The sequence below is a fragment of the Arachis hypogaea genome, chromosome 3 (assembly GCF_003086295.3).
Source record: "Arachis hypogaea cultivar Tifrunner chromosome 3, arahy.Tifrunner.gnm2.J5K5, whole genome shotgun sequence".
NCBI classification, from domain to species: Eukaryota; Viridiplantae; Streptophyta; class Magnoliopsida; order Fabales; family Fabaceae; genus Arachis; species Arachis hypogaea.
Window position 1 is genome coordinate 30,403,760 of NC_092038.1, and position 16,802 is coordinate 30,420,561.

The 16,802-nt window shown below is 33.8% G+C and overlaps 1 protein-coding gene across 1 annotated transcript; it reads right to left on the reverse strand.

Annotated features, from left to right (window-relative positions):
• Nucleotides 1-8,203: 8,203 nt before the first annotated feature.
• Nucleotides 8,204-9,103, reverse strand: LOC112775748 (uncharacterized). Its single transcript, XM_025819583.1, has 3 exons — nt 8,912-9,103; nt 8,706-8,807; nt 8,204-8,455 (listed from the first exon to the last, which is right to left on the reverse strand). The coding sequence occupies exons 1-3, from the start codon at nt 9,101-9,103 to the stop codon at nt 8,204-8,206; spliced, it is 546 nt and encodes a 181-aa protein (XP_025675368.1).
• Between the last annotated feature and the right edge of the window lie 7,699 nt (nt 9,104-16,802).

A 16,802-nucleotide genomic window follows, 5' to 3' on the forward strand; every position in this document is an offset into this window, starting at 1 on the left:
CTATCCAAGAGAAACATGATCCTAATTATGTTAGCCAAGTGGAACAAAATCCAAGGGATCGTCTCAAAGAAGCGATAGATCGACTTCAAGCAATCATATTTCAAAAGGAGCAACAGGAAGCCCAAAAGAGGCATGAAGCTATCATGGCTAACCTTACCAAAATTAAAGGCAACTTAGACGCACGAGATTCATGCCACAAGTAAAGTGTTTCCACGGATGAATATGGAGAATCAACCGAAGAGTGGAGCATGAAGGAGATTTTAGAATCTCAACGTGAGAACAAGGGTATGGAGCATGTCTTGCAACAAGTGGAGGAAGCCGAAATCATTAAAGAGGAAGAAGTAATTGAAGACTTAGGCGAAGTTGAGCAAGAGGTGGGTTCCAAACTTGAGGACGCTTCCATACCAATTAATGTTGTTGATGATTTTGTGAAAGTTGTTGAATCTTCTTCCATTGAGATTAAAGGGGTGTTGAAGAGAAATTAGAAGAAGTTGAGGAAGAAGCAAGCTCCACCATTGAAGATAATTCCGCACCAACCAATGTGCCATTTGAAATTGTTGAACCATCTTCATTGTTGTGTGAAATTGATGATAAGGAGGACTGTGTACAACCTCCAACACATGACTTGAGCAATGAGGAATGTGTAGAAAAAGTTGGTGAACAAGGAATTAAAATTGAGGAAGCTTATTGCCAAGAGGTGGAGGTAATCAAAGAATAGCACAAGGGAGTGAAACTTGCAAGACCGTTGAAAACGCCTCTCTCCAAGCCATCACTATCCATTCTTTCATTCAAGTGGGTAAATCTGTTATCCCTATGCTTTCTTATTCCGCTTGAATATAGTTTACTTGAGATGAATGGTCAATTTAGAGCTCTTTGTGGATTCAAGAACAAAAGGGAGATGGTTAATGGTTGGAAATGCAATTCAAGGTTCATTGTGGTTGCATCATCAAGGTTGAAATGCATAGGTTAGAGTCATGCTAAATTGAATGGGTCTAGGAGGATAGTTTGGCACCTAAAAGAGAATTTTAAGGACTTGCCACCCGATCGTAATTGTGATGATCAACTAGAAGTCGGGTGTGAAAACAAGATATGGGATCCTAGATTACAAGATGAAGATCAACTTTGGGAGCTCATAGCTTGTGAAGAACTCCATCAAGACTTGGTGCAATTAAATTGGAATCTTGGAGCATTTTGTAAATCTAAGCATTGTTGGAAGTTTGAGATGAGTTTAAGCACAAGCCACCATGACAAGGAGCCTCCCAATTGTTCAACTTAAGGACAATAAATAAAAGTGCTAGGTGGGAGTTACCCCACCATGGTAAACTCTTTCCATTCTCTTGCATATATAGTTGATGAATGAATTGAGTTACCATTGTTAGGCATTTTCTTTCCTTATATCACTCTTGTATATATTGCCTTAGATATTAGTTTGTTTGATTAGCTTTGTGCTTTAAGTGTAGGCTACTTGTTTTGAATTTTATTTTTGTTTGAGTTGCATAGATGACTGTTTGAATAATTTGCTAGATTAGGTTTGTGTTCTAAGGATTTTGTTGATTCTGAATTTTGGTTGATTTTAAAAGTCTAAATAATAGGTAGTAAAGTCTTGTTGTTATGTAAAAAAAATCTCACCATGCGTACACATGCTTAAAGCTGCATACGCATCATTCAATTTTTAGCCCAAGACGCGTACGCGGTCCATGTCCGCGTATGTAATGGCCTCAGGCAGAGAGCACCATCCGCGTACGAGCTGTTCGCGTACGCGCCCCTATCCTATGCGTTGATATTTCCGCGTAAGTGGCGTTACTAATGCGTACATGACCCAAAAAAAAAATTTTGTGCGTATGCATGCATTAGTTTGTGTACGCACGACCACCCTATTTCACATATTTTTCTTTTCTTCTATTCTCTCTATTTCTTTTCTTCTTCTCTCTTCTTTTCTCTTCTTTCCCCTCCTTCAATTAACTACCATCCATCATCATCATTCACCATTCACCATCTACCACCATCTCCAATTGTTAGTTAGTTAGTTTTATTTTCTATTTTAGTAGATTAGGTTGTTAGTTTAGGTTACATTTTGGTGATAAGTGTTAGATTATTAATCTGATTGTGCTGAGATATTGCTACTGATTATCGACATGATGCTATTTTAGCATCATTGTTGTAAATGTTCATTGTTGGATTCCTTTATTAAGGTTATAATTTGTTGCTTGGTATGGAATTATTCATGCTTACTTTGGTGCATACCAGGTACTTATAATTTGGTGCATACTAAGTTCTAAAACTTTTTGAATTGCATGTTTTGGTCCCCATGTAATTTGAATTCACTATCTACTATTAGGCAATTGTGTATAATCGATGCATTTTTTTGTTAGATGATGCTTGTTTATGATTGATTTTTATTTACGTCACCTAGTTAATACATTGAAATTGAGAAATTGTGAAATTGGATCATAAGCTTACCTAGTGACATTTTTTGAGCTTTTTAAACTTTGTGGACCATGCTTGCTATGTGATTGATCTCATCTTATATCTCTCTTTTCTTAAGTAGCATAGCAACTATGTTTCCCACTTTATGTCAATTAGGTGATGCAAAAATCAATTTCAACGTGTGTCATTGTTTGATGTGCGAGTTTTATATTTTATTTGTTTCATTAAATTCTCTTGCACATCAACCAATGTCCAGTCAATATCCATTTCACAATTACTTGATTATTGCTTGAACGCTTTTATGATTTTTTATTACTTTTTTGTTTATCTTAATCTACAAGTCCTTTAAAGTATCTCAAGCACACTAGAATGGGTGAAGTGCATGCTTCTTTTGTGTAGTTGTGACACACTATTTTCAGTAATGTCATAAACTTATTCATTCACTTTATTTTAGTGATTATTACCTCATTCCAACAATTTATGCTCCCTTGCCTTTACATTTACTCATCTTACTATCCTGTTTTCTATCTTTCAAGATAAATCCCCATAAGCAAAAAGGGAAGCAAAGGAAAGAACACACATCAGCCGGTTGATCCACTAGCTGAAGGTGGCAATCTGTGAAGTCACCTGTACCCCCCGTGCTCATGTTTGAATGCACCGAGGACGGTACAAACTTTTAAGTGTGGGGAGGTCGTCCAACCGAATCGGCAATATTTGGGTGAAAAAGTTATAATCCAAACACTTTCACATTTCATATTTTTTCTGCTATTACTGTTATTTAGAATTCTTAGTTACATTTTCTCGATTTGCATATATATAATAAGCTTAGTCAATTTGATGAAATTTTCAAGGAAACTATCCATTATATAGGGCATTGACATCCTAATTGATTTGAGTTAAAATATTTTTTCATTGAAACTTACTTGAACTATATTGTGGAACATGATTTTGAGCTAAGAACACACAATCATGTGAGTTTTGAGCCTAATTGTGTAGTCACATCATATAACCAGTATTTTCATTCTTATGTGTGTTATTCTCTTTCTATGATTGTAATATTTGACTTGTTTGATTCTTTATGTCTATTATTTTATGTATAAATATATTTCTATGATTGAGGCCTTGATTTTATTTGATCTCACTTACCTAAATGGCCTTATCCTTTGATGAGCGAATAATTTATATGCTTTTTGGCATTGTTTTTAGGTAGTTTTTAGTATAATTTAGTTAGTTTTTGGTATATAATTATTAGTTTTTATGCAAAAATCACATTTCTGGACTTACTATGAGTTTTTGTATTTTTCTGTGATTTCGGGTATTTTCTGGCTGAAATTGAGGGACCTGAGCAAAAATCTGATTCAAAGGCTGAAAAAGAACTGCAGATGCTGTTGGATTCTGACCTCCCTGCACTCGAAATAGATTTTCTTGAGCTACAGAAGCCCAATTGGCGCGCTCTCAATTGCGTTAGAAAGTAGACATCTTGGGCTTTCCAGCAATGTATAACAGTCCATACTTTGCTTGAGATTTGATGGTCCAAACTGGCGTTCCAAGTCAGTATAAAAATTCTGGCGTAAAACGCCCAAACTAACACCAGAATTGGAGTTAAACGCCCAAACTGGCACCAAAGCTGGCGTTTAACTCCAGGAACAGCCTAATCACGAAAGAGCTTCAATGCTCAGCCCAAGCACACACCAAGTGGGCCCCGGAAGTAGATTTCTTCATCATCTACTCATTTCTGTAAATCCTAGGTTACTAGTTCATTATAAATAGGACCTTTTGCTATTGTATTTTCATCTTTTTGATCATCTGTGATCTTTTTGATCATCTTTGATCTTGGGATTAGGTCTTTGAACCCTTTTTCTATTGTTTCATGTTATTTGGGAGGCATGGCCATTCGGCCATGTCTAGACCTAATTCTTATGTATTTTTAACGGTGGAGTTTCTACACATCATAGATTAAGGTGTGGAGCTCTGCTGTTCCTCAAGAATTAATGCAGTTACTACTGTTCTTCTATTTAATTCAAGCTTATTCTTATTCTAAGATATTCACTCGCACTTCAATCTGATGAATGTGATGATCCGTGACACTCATCATCATTCTCCCTTATGAATGCGTGCCTGACAACCACTTCCGTCCTACATGCTATAGCTTGAGTGTGTATCTCTTGGCCTCCTGGTTCACGACGCATGGTTGCCTCTCCTAACAACAGAGCTTCCATTCCGTGCAATCAGAGTCTTCATGGTATAAGCTAGAATCAAATGGGTAGCATTCTTGAAATCCGGAAAGTCTAAACCTTGTGTGTGATATTCCGAGTAGGATCTAGAATGGGATGACTGTGACGAGCTTCAAACTCACGAGTGTTGGGCACAATGACAGTGTGCAAAAGGATCAATGGATCTTATTCCGACATGATCGAGAATCGATAGATGATTAGCCATGCGGGAAATCGTAGAGGACCATTTTCACTGAGAGGATGGATGGTAGCCATTGACAACGGTGATCTACCTACATATAGCTTGCCATGGAAAGGAGTATGAATGATTGGATGAAGGCAATAGGAAAGCAGAGGCTCAGAGGGAACAAAGCATCTTCATACGCTTATATGAAATTCCCACCAATGAATTGCATAAGTATTTCTATCCTATTTTATGTTCTATTTCATTCTTTTAATTATCAAAATCCCATAACCATTTGAATCTGCCTAACTGAGATTTACAAGATGACCATAGCTTGCTTCAAGCCGACAATCTCCGTGGGATCAACTCTTACTCACGTAAGGTATTACTTGAACGACTTAGTGCACTTACTGGTCAGCTGCACGAAGTTATGTATCATGATTTCGTGTACCACCCTTTTATCCACCTTTGTTAACCAACTTTGAGCTTGTTTAATCCCTTTTGTTTTTAATTTTAGCACATCACTACCCCTAAGTGAAAAATAATAAATGTCCTTAATTTGGATCTTTGATTAGCTTAGGCTAGTGAGAGTGTATATCATTCAAGTGTGAGAAAGTTTGAAAATATTGGAAGAGAAAAAAGTGTATTTTGTAGCTTTGTTGAAATCTTGAAAATTAGGTACATATTCATGCATTCGATACTTAAACCATATGCATTAATCTCTTGTGTATATATTATGTTATATAAAAGAAAAAAAAGAGAGAAAAAGAAAAGAAAAAGAAAAAAAAGAAAATAAAAAGAAGAAAAAGAAAAAAATAGAGAAAGAAAGTAATAAAAAGGGGACAAAATGCCCCAAAGTAAAGAAATAATCACAATACATATATGTTGTGACTAAAAAGGGAATGCATAAGTGTGTGAAAAAGTGAAGAATGGGTAGTTAGGTTTGCATTTGAATTGTATAGGTTGTTATGTGTGTTAAGTGAGAGTTTAAGTTAATCAAAGATTCAAATTTCAAACTCACTTGACCATATATAATTTTACCTTGACCCTAGCTCCATTACAACCTTTGGATAAGTCCTATTGATACTTGTATGCATACATTGAATAACTATTGATTGTTATATGAAAAACAAATCTTGGAAAGCATGATTAGAGGAGAATTGAGTGAATCAACCCTAAACACTTGGGTGATTAGGGTATATACACATCCAGTGAGGGGTTCAATTGTTCAATTCTATGTTTTCACCGGTTATTATTCCTTATCTTGCACGTTGTAAATTCTTTTTAATAACTCTAATCAATTGTTGGATTGGACATAGTTGTGATTATCTTAGCCCTTATGTTCATATATGTATTCTTGAAAATTGATTTATTTTGACCAAGTAATGCATGCATGTAGATAGATTGCATTTAGATAGTTTACTTTGAATAATTGTTAATACCCTTTTCTTGTATCTTTCTTGAGTTTAGCATGAAGACATGCTATTGTTTAAGTATGGAGATGTGATGAATCCAGATTTCATAGTATTTATTTCCTTTATTTGGGTAGATTTTATTGACTTCTCTTGCATTTATTCATTAAAATAGCACAGTTTTATGAATTCTTCCTAAATTATGCTTAAGATTGAAAACATGCTTTTTAGGCTCTTAAATTGTTAATTTTAATTCACTTTAATTCCGTTCGATGCCTTGATGTGTTTGAAGTTATTTCAAGTTTCCAAGGTAAGTATGGATTGAAGGAGTGAGGAGAAAGCATGCAAAAGTGAAGAATCCATGAAGAAATGAAGTTTTGAGTGTTTTACAGCCATGGGTACACACAAGCTTTCATGTGTACGCATAGTTGTAGTTTTTACATCCATGCGTATGCATAAGAATTTATGCGTACGCACGATTGCATTTTTACAACCATACGTACGCATGCCAAAAAACTTGATGGAGGAAAATCGTTGGTTAGAAATTTTCACAAAAGATAATCTCGTCGAAGTATAGATCCAAACCAATAATTAACCCTCAATCAAAGTTTAATTTTGTTTGTCACTTAAGTCAAACCAATAAAAACTGAGAGTATTTAAACCTCGAGTCGTCTCTCAAGGAATTGAAGGGAAGTATGCATATTATTGGTTATGAGGTATTTTTGGGATTTTGGAATGATAGACAAGAAATGTAAAGCCAACAACTAAGATAATATAAATGCTAAAAGATACTCATGGCAACGATCAAGAGTCAAGGCTTCCTATATAGATCATTAACCACAACATGGTAATTACAAATGGTTAATTCTACTTAGTTTTCCTCTAACATCGGAGGGTTAAGTCAAGTGGACATAATTGATTCTAAAATCAACTAACAACCCTAAATCACTAATGACACTGGACATCAATGTTATCAAGGCACCTAAGTCCTCAATCACAAGCTAATAGTATAAAAATCTACTCTAAAATCTAACCAAACATTTTATCAAACACTTGGAAGGCATAAAATGAAAGCATAGTAAATTAGCAAGAAATATAAAAATCTATGACTACCAATTGTAAGAGATTAATAGACCACAACTAAAGAAAGCAAGAATAACATAAAAACATAAATTGTATTAATAGAAATCAAAAGTAACAAAAGTGCATGAACATAAAAGTGACAAAATAAAGGGAATTACAAGTAAAACTAAGAGAGCAAAGATGTAACAACAAGAAATTCCAACGAAAACTAAATCAAGACAAGAATTAAAACCTAAACTTAAGAGAAATTTAACTAATCTACCCTAATTCTAGAAAGAAGTGAGAGCTTCTCTCTCTAGAATATAACCTAAAGCATGCTTCTAACTAAATCTAATTGCTCTCCCATTCATCCTTCTTGAATTTGGCCTATAATAGCTTCAGAAATGAGTTGGATTGGGCTTTGGTAGGTCCAGAAATGAGTTGGATTGGGGTTTGGTAGGTCCAGAAATCGCCCTTAGCATCTTCTCATTAATGAGTCACATCACATTCGTGCGTATGATATGCTTTTCCCTCATTCCTTCAATCTATACTTGCCTTAGAAACCTGAAATCACTTTATCAAACACATCAAGGTATCGAATGGAATTAAAATGAATTAAAATTAGCAGTTTAAGGGCATAAAAAGCTTGTTTTTAATCTTAAACACAATTTAGGAAGAATTCATAAAATTATGTTATTTTAATGAATAAATGCAAGAGAAGTCAATAAAATCCACCCAATTAAAGCAAATAAATACCATTAAATGTGGATTCATCACTAAACCTAGATAAAATTGGAATAAACGGAAAGACTAAGTCTAGATAAAACTGGAATAGAAAAATAGAAGAGCTAATAATAAACTAGAGTTATGTTCAATGAAACTAAACTAAAAGTATATCAGACATATTATTCTCCTGGATTCCAGATTTCACAAAATCGTCTAGCTTTCTCATAAGCAACAGGATCTAAATCATCCTTCCAAAATGGCTTCTTGTTGAGATCAAAATCTTTTACCGCAGCTTGAATTTCTGGTGATTTATTTGTAGAGCGAACATATCCTCTCTTACAGAAAAATTTTGAAATGTGTTGCTTTATAATGATGAATTGTTTTCGACATGCCCACTCAAACTCATATGCTGACTTATTTGTAACGCTCGTCTACATAAATAAAAAATGTAACTATTTATATTCAATTTATATTCAAGTTGGCACAGGTGGATGAGGATCTGTGTCCCTTAACCATCTCTCCCAGATTTGATACTCAGGAGGATGTGAATGGAGCTTGCTTGCTTGGGAGGGTCGCCCACTTTCTGCCTCTGTAGTACCCGAGAGATTAGTCATTGAACTTTCGACCTAATGGATACCCTGGTGCAAACAAAAAAGCAAATAATTTATTTTTAAAAGTTACCTTTAGATCCATTAATATAACATCGCCATCCCAAAAAGAAAAAATAGTAAAATATGGAAACTCAAACCTTTGCAGATACTGCTTGTTAAGTGCATATATCTCCTACAAGTTTCCAACCAAACTAATTAACTATAGATAATTGTTAAATGGTAACATGATGTTAAATTCAATAACAAAGCACAAACAGAATATTAAAGATACCAAACCTCTATACTAGAATTCATAACAGAGGATGGGACACTAGTGTAGAATGCATGTGAGAATAGAAACTTTTCACAGATATTGGTGTGAGCATTGGGTGCTATCAACCAAGAATGAACATTAATCTTGTTACACCAAACGTCAAAGGCCGCATTGAATGCGTGTCGCAACGAGGAGAATGGAAAAGTGGAAGCCATCTCCTTAGAAAACTTGATGCTTCCACAACATTCAAGCAACTCACGCACTTCCATAATAATCCAAGTTGAGAATTTTCTGCAAGGTCGTGCGAGTAGTGATAATGATATGTCGTCACCTTGCTCAGATAGGATTATTATTTTGTGTGACCTAAATAGTAAGAAATTCATAATAATTAAAAAGTATAATTAGTCATTTTTTATAATTAAGGCAATTAATCAAATTCATATAAACAAATAAAAGACTGAAAAATCACTAGACAAGACTTTTCAAGAGGTTATAATTTTGCCTATGATGTTTTTTAAGTTCTTTGCTAGTTGGTTTAGTTACTAATTACACGATCATATTAGTTTGGGGTTAATTATATACCCAAGTTATAGATTAACTCTAACAGTTAACTCACCAAATAATATAGCATTTACTCTAGCATTTAACTATTTAACTCTAAAAACTAACTCATACACACAAAAGTAATATATACACACACAATTATAATATTTTTACATTTCGTTAAATAAGTTTTTTTTTTATTTACATTGAACCCAAATGTCTCTTAAAAGGTCATCCTAGATTAAAATCCATTTTTAATGTTCTTTCCAAATTCTCAAAGTCTGAAAAGATAGGAGCATGCATAAATAGAAAAAGAATACATTACCATTTTTTGTTTTCAGCAACTGTTACAAAAAATCTTGAGAATATTTAAAACACATGAAAATCTTCACAAAACATAAAAACCATTAATTCTCATTCACTTCACGCTCCAATTCAAATCCTGCTCCGTATCAAGAGGAGTAAATTATACTAACATACAATTTTTGCATAAAGAAATAGTCATTAAAACTAAGAGTTAAAGATGAAATTCAAAATAGAACTCAAACCTAATGATAAACATTTATTGCTCGACGAATTAGTTTATAAATTGGTTTTCCAAGGCTTATGAAACGTAATTTAAATAAGCACAATGTAGGACTTTTCTTTCTTCAACATCAAAATAAATTTAATTAATACTTAGTAATTAAATTAGTTACTATTCCAATTAATCATAGTTAGTAGTTTCTAGAATTAGTTAGAGCTATTCTGTTAAATATAAACATGAACTCTTTTTTACTCTTTTTGTACTCTTTTTATAATTTCAACATTCATTCTCAATTGAATCATTTTTTTATCACCAAAGTCTCTAAATTAATTCATATTGTAGAATTAAGCACTGGAATTGCATTTGGCTCGAAAGAACACGAGCAGAAAAATATGCATAGTAAAAAAGAAATAAATAGTGAAATTGAACGTATATAATTTGGTTTCTTTGATTACACTACAATCTAATTTTTATATTGGTAATAAACAATACAACCACACTAAGAAACTACTGTTTAATCAAGAAAGGAAAATTAACGTCAGCTAATTAATAATCATAGGAAGCGTAAAAATTGTAAATCATCAACAGCCACAATTAGAAAATGGCTTAATACAGATAGATTTACAGAAAGATTTGGTCTATATTACAGACGGATTTTTGGTTATCGACGAAATTACTGACGGATTTTGTCCTTCTGTAAAAGCCTCATCAGAAATTATTTACCGACGAATTTTTTTCCGTCGAAAAATTACCGACGGATTTTTACCAGTCACTGACGGATTTCCCTCTGTAAATTCTCCACCCATTTCCCGAAGACGACAAACTTTTCGACGGATTTTTCGTCAGTAATTACAGACGGATTTCTGACGAATTTTCCGTCTATAATTACAGACAAATTTTTTGACAAATTTTCTGTTTCTAATTTGAACTTTGGAAAATCATCTCACACTCTAATTACAGACAGAAAATCCATCTGATAGAATTTTTTTATTTTTCCAATTACAAAATAAACTTGTTTTCATACAAAATAAATATAAATTTAATACAAATTTTTATCTAATTTGTATTCGAATATTTATAATATCACAAAAAATAAACAAATTCATAGTATTATAAAACTAAAAGAAAATTATTATAAACAAGCAAGTCAATATAATTCAAAACATAAAAAAATGTATTATCAACTATAATCCTCAGTATATTGTTCAATCATACTAAATTTTACACAATTTTACATATATTACAGAAAGATTAACTGAATTCTATTCTTTCTCAAAAAATGGACATGAATCAGCATCCATCGGCCATATGTGCATGAATTCTTCTTGAACCTGATAGGTTTCGATTCAGAAGAGTTGATCACCAAAGGGAAAGTAATTTCCTTATAGTGCTTTGTTCTTACTAGTTTTCCCACCAAATTCCCTCTTGAACGAATCTCAAAGTCCATATCATCCGTATTCCCATTAGATTCCTCAACAGCATCTTCTTCTGAATCACATCCACTTCCTATTGGATTAGAATCTAGTTCATTGTAAACAGAATCATTAAGTTCTAATTGTAAACTATATACTGTGAGTAACCTGTGAGCTAGGATAGCACCTGTGAGTAACCTGTGTTAGGTGAATAGTGTCAACAACTGTTATAAGGTTGTCCAATATGTGTATATATGATTTTGTTAATTACCTTGGAAGACCATAAAGAACAAGAATAGGTATAACTTCACATTTTCTAGTAAGCTTTTGATATTGAGTTCCCATTCCTATGAATCTATGCCCTCCCATTCTTGGCCAGCTATGTACTTAAAAGTATAGTAACAAAATCATGATCAGTAGAGATTGATAAACACATTCTAATAAGATAAAACCATAAACAAGCAAGTGTTTCTAAACAATCATACACTGGTGACAGTTTGCTCTTCTGAGAGGCACAAACCCTTATGAGAGGCACAAACAAGCAAGTGTTTCTAAACAAGCAAGGATAATTTTCATTGAAAATTTAAAACCAAATAGATCTGACAAAAATAAAAATTGATACCAAAGAGACACATCATGTCTGAAATCATCAATATTTATGTCAAAAAAAAAGACTCTATTATTTATTTATTTAGTTTCTGATAATTAAATTATTTGCTGACTCTTGAGCACGTTACTACGTGGTATGCAACTCGTGTTGTCGTGCTTTCAACAGTTTCATCAAACTTTGCCTTGGCACTGACCTGGGACATACATATCTGGGCATGTTGTCTTATTGGAATTGCAGGTTTTCCATCCTTTAACTTCGAAATCCCATTCTTTCTGTGTCAGAAAATTGTGAAATAAATATTAAACTTATTAAATTAAGACCAGAGACAACATCTAGCTTTTGCATAAAGCAAAATATTGTAATATTTTCTTGAATGGCATTGATGAAGTCGCCTATCTCAGAACCATCGAATCTTTCTTCTGCTGTCTCAATTATGCTATCATCCCAAACCTGCATGATATCAATAAAATTAAGCCTTTATATAGTAAAATATATGATAGATCACGTTCTTGTATTTGATATGAGAATTAGGACTAACATGGTGAAGATTTTGCTTCAAAAAATCCAACATGTAGAGGCTGCACACAAAAATGCCAAATTAATTCTTCCAGAGTAACTTCTTTAACTTTTTCAGCTATCTAGAGCATTCAAGTCTCAATCAAATTTTCCAAAATCTAAAGAAAATCACGCCTTTTTTCCCAATGGATAAAAAGGATTATGCTAATTGCTAAAAACAAGAGGAAAGAAGTACAAAATAGAAACCTAAGAATACAACAGTCTAACTCAAGATACCAATATACTACACAAAAGAAAAGAACCTTAACTTCAATGCTTTATTAATATAAGAGTTTTACACTATTATTATCAATCACATACTACTTCTATAATGTGGCAACGCATAATTAAATATTTGTTTATAAACTTTTATACAATGATGTACACCAAATTAAATTTATAAAAAAGTGTGAAATTTTCATGGATAATCTCACACAAAAGATAAATACCAAAACAAGGAAGGAGAAGAGGACACTGCAGAAAATAGGGCAAAGAAACCAGTATATTACCAACTTTTGAGGCCAGCCTTATGGAACATGTTGCCTCCTAAACTCTTGCTTTGAAAATGCTGCAGGAAGCATGGCTGGGTTGGCATCATATGAAGGATGAATTTGTACTACTGAAGGCCTTGAATGAGGATGGCTAGTCATCATATCTGACTCAAAGAACTCCTCCTCACTTGAAACAAACTTTGAAGAGTAGGGAGCGAGTCTTGAGAGTGCTAAGCTGTCTTCCGAAAATTCAGTTTCATTCTGAGATAGGGAATCACTCGTTAGTTCATAAGTTGCCTGAAACTACTTCAGGAATTGGTGCAACAATACATTGAGATTAAATGCAAGAGTTTTAAAACTAGAACTTTATACAGCCTCCATATTCCATTTATTGTTGCCCCATAAACAGAATGGGAAAGGAAATGACATAGTTTTGCTTTGGCCTCACAATGAATGGCAACCACCATACTACACCATCTTCTAGTAAGGACAGATGTAAGAAAGCACGTGGGAAGAATAATGCAAGTACCTTATACTTCATTTGTATCCTCTACAGCATAACTTTATTATCCATTACTTTTCTCTTTTTCTCCTCCCTTTGGTGATGATCATATACCAAGAAAACATGTATGATGGCTAAAGGATATACATATTGTAGAATAGGCAAACTCTCAGAAACTACTTGAAAATCATACCTTGATCACAGCCTGCACCAAGCTTTTAGCTTGTTCAAGGTTTCGTCTAACCTATTTAGGAAGAAAGAATTAACGTAAGTTTTTCAGGTAATATATACTGCAAAGGAATAAATGTATATATTTCAATCTGAAAGGTAAAAACAAAACAACTTTTGAACAGCTACAACTTCTGGTAAACCACAACAACTGAACATTTTTAGAAGCTAAATGATCATATGAACAATATAATTTAATCCATAGCTTCCACAAGTTATGATGAGAATCAAAATGATAAAACATAAACATGTATGACTGTTGAAACACATAAATGCGACATAGTGCCTTCACAGAGAGAACACTTCAAGCTCATCTAACTGACTTCCATATACCTAAGAACCAAAACCAGCAAAAGGAGCTAACCTAGCGAAGCTTCTCAAATGACTGGACACTATTTTCTCTTTGTTGCATCTGAATAGAAAAGAAGCACCAAAATTCAACCAAAAATATATGCCAATTTCTAAAATTCAAATCCATGAAATATTTTTCATTAGCCAAAAAGAAAAAAAAGAACCGATAACAAAATTACCTAGCTGCAACATGTGTGAGAATAGAAAAGATATTAAAATTTCAAAGAATAGAAAAGAGTCCATGTAGTTTAATTTGTTGATGATAACGGTTAAGAAGCTTTGTAATTTGTAGAAAGAAGAGAATAATATGTACCGGTGCCTATGGAGTCTTTCCAAGAAAGGCAAGACTTGAGTTGCTTGGCAGCTCGTTTGACATTATCACCCTTTTGTTTCAGAAAGCGTTCCACACAAGCATAGTTGCAGAACTTTTCCTGTATTAATTAGTTAAATGAATCATGCATTTTGATGATGATTTTATAAATTAGAGTTGGTTGATATATAAGTACCTGTTTAACAGTGAGTTGGGTTTGTTTTCTGATGAGCTCAAGAACCGCTTCAACTTAAAATAGAATGAGAAAAAAAAAGAAATGTTTCAATTGGTGAAATGTTTCAATTTCAACAACCATGCCACATAAGTAACATAGTGCAAATCAAACATATATTAAACCTTAAAGACTTGAAACAGAACACTTTGTCACAAGATATAACATCATGCACCATAAAAGCACAAACACCGTCTATTTTGGCTTCATTTAAGCAGGTAAAACCAGCCAGTAACTACCTTCTCTTGTGTCCCATTGATATAGGCCTCCAAGTTTCCAAAAGAAGAGAGGTATTATAGCTGTTTGAATCACTAGAAGTATCATATTTCATTTTCCCTTCATGACAGTTTACTTTTAGAACTCAAGTTAACATACATTATTTACAAAAATTTTCACAAGACTTTCACAGCACTCATTTACGTCTATTCCCAAGTAGGAAAAATTACAAAACAAAAGCATTATACACCCTACATCATTTCAAACAACTACAACCTTACCTGTAATAGTAAGCTTCTCCAAAGCCGTCCAGGCATGGAACCGCCAATGGCAACAAGAACTCCTTAGAGAAAGGCAAATTCAGTTGGCCATTCATTAAAGATTCCACAACACCTTCAGGAAGAGGAATTTTATCTTTGGAACTGCCAGAACCACATTAATGAGTTTCCTTATCCTCATCTTCAGATGATGAATCCATCTCATGGAAGTTTTTTGACAAGCTCGAAGAGCTTCCGACATCACATCCATGACTCTCAGAATCTCTTAATCCCTGGAGGTAAAGCCTCCTTCCAATTTGAAGCTCTATGGAACCAATAAAACGAAAGTAGAAGCTACATACAAAACAATCAATCTGCAAAGTAGTTCATACACACAAAAGAACACAAGAGAAAGAAGAATAAGTCCTAATAAACCTAAACAAGCAAGACCAAGATAAATACAAAAGTAAATTAAGAAAAGCAAAATCCTTGTTGAAAAAGTGTACAGATGGAATAGAAGAATTACAGCTAACATAGCTCGAAAGGGTGTACGGATGTACCAGATCGGGTGGTCCACCACAGAACCGTGCTCCTCATCAACGAAGAAATCATCACACCGTATTATTCTGTGTTCGAAGACTCAATGGTGGCGATAAGGATCTTCTCCTCCTTTTGAAGATCCTTGCGAAGATTGCAAAGCAAATAAAAACGAAGAAAGCAGCTCCGATAACGGAGAGAGCAAGGCCCAAGTAGGGGCGAGAGCACGTGGCTTTTTCCATGGTCTGATGTATCGTCTAAGGGGAAAAAAGGAATCAGTGGTGGTGGCAGTGGCGGTGGTTGGGAATAATAGTAATATTGGGGGTTGGTGCTGCAGATTTTGAGGCAATCATCATAGTTTGAAGAACAATTCTGCTCCACGTGGCAGAGGGACTCGCAGATTTCTGGCATGAGTTTTCTGCGATGGTGAAACGCCATTTCTGGGAGAAATTGTGGTTAGTTAGTATTTTAGCGTGTGAAAGAAGAGAGAGAAAGAGAGAAGGAAGGAAGAAAAAGAAGAAATATGATTTTTTTTTTGTGTGAAAGGAGCTCGGTAGGGTAGGGATGAGGTTAAGTTTAAATTAAAATTTTTCGACGGAAAATTTTAAATTACAACGGATTTTTCATCTATAATAATTTAATAAAACGCAGCGTTTTGTCTATTTAATTACAGACGGATTTTCTGTCTGTAACCATTTTTCACAAAAAAATTAATTTTTCAACGAAATTATCAACGGATTCTCTTTTCTGTCTGTAATTTATGCTAATTCATTTTTTGTTTTTCGACAAAAAATTCCTCTAAAATTCTGTCTGTATTTCCGTGGGATAAAATCCGTCGGAAATATTCGTCTGTAATAACTAATTTTCTAGTAGTGAGCATTTGAAATAAGAAAATAGTATATACCTTATTAATTTTTCAGTGGCAGTACTGGGAAGGAGGGAGAAGAAACCAACGATCGAAAAATTGAAAAATCCGACACCCTGATAAATTAAATTTATCTGAAGTTAGGGTTTAAATTTGAAAAAAGTATAAACTGTTGAAAAGTATTTTGAAAGGGTCGAGGAAAAAACCAAATTAAGCGTGGAATTTAGAGGTGGACATCATTCAATTTCGGCACAGTGATTATTGGGTATGTGGCAATTG

Bases quoted from the DNA above. Each gene is read 5' to 3' on its own strand.
- LOC112775748 (XM_025819583.1), bottom strand. From the start codon at position 9,103: ATGGCTTCCACTTTTCCATTCTCCTCGTTGCGACACGCATTCAATGCG. The intron at 8,808-8,911 runs GTTTGGTATCTT...GGAAACTTGTAG, and splicing joins TTATGAATTCTAGTATAGAG to GAGATATATGCACTTAACAA. The intron at 8,456-8,705 runs GTAACTTTTAAA...TTATTTATGTAG, and splicing joins TTATATTAATGGATCTAAAG to ACGAGCGTTACAAATAAGTC.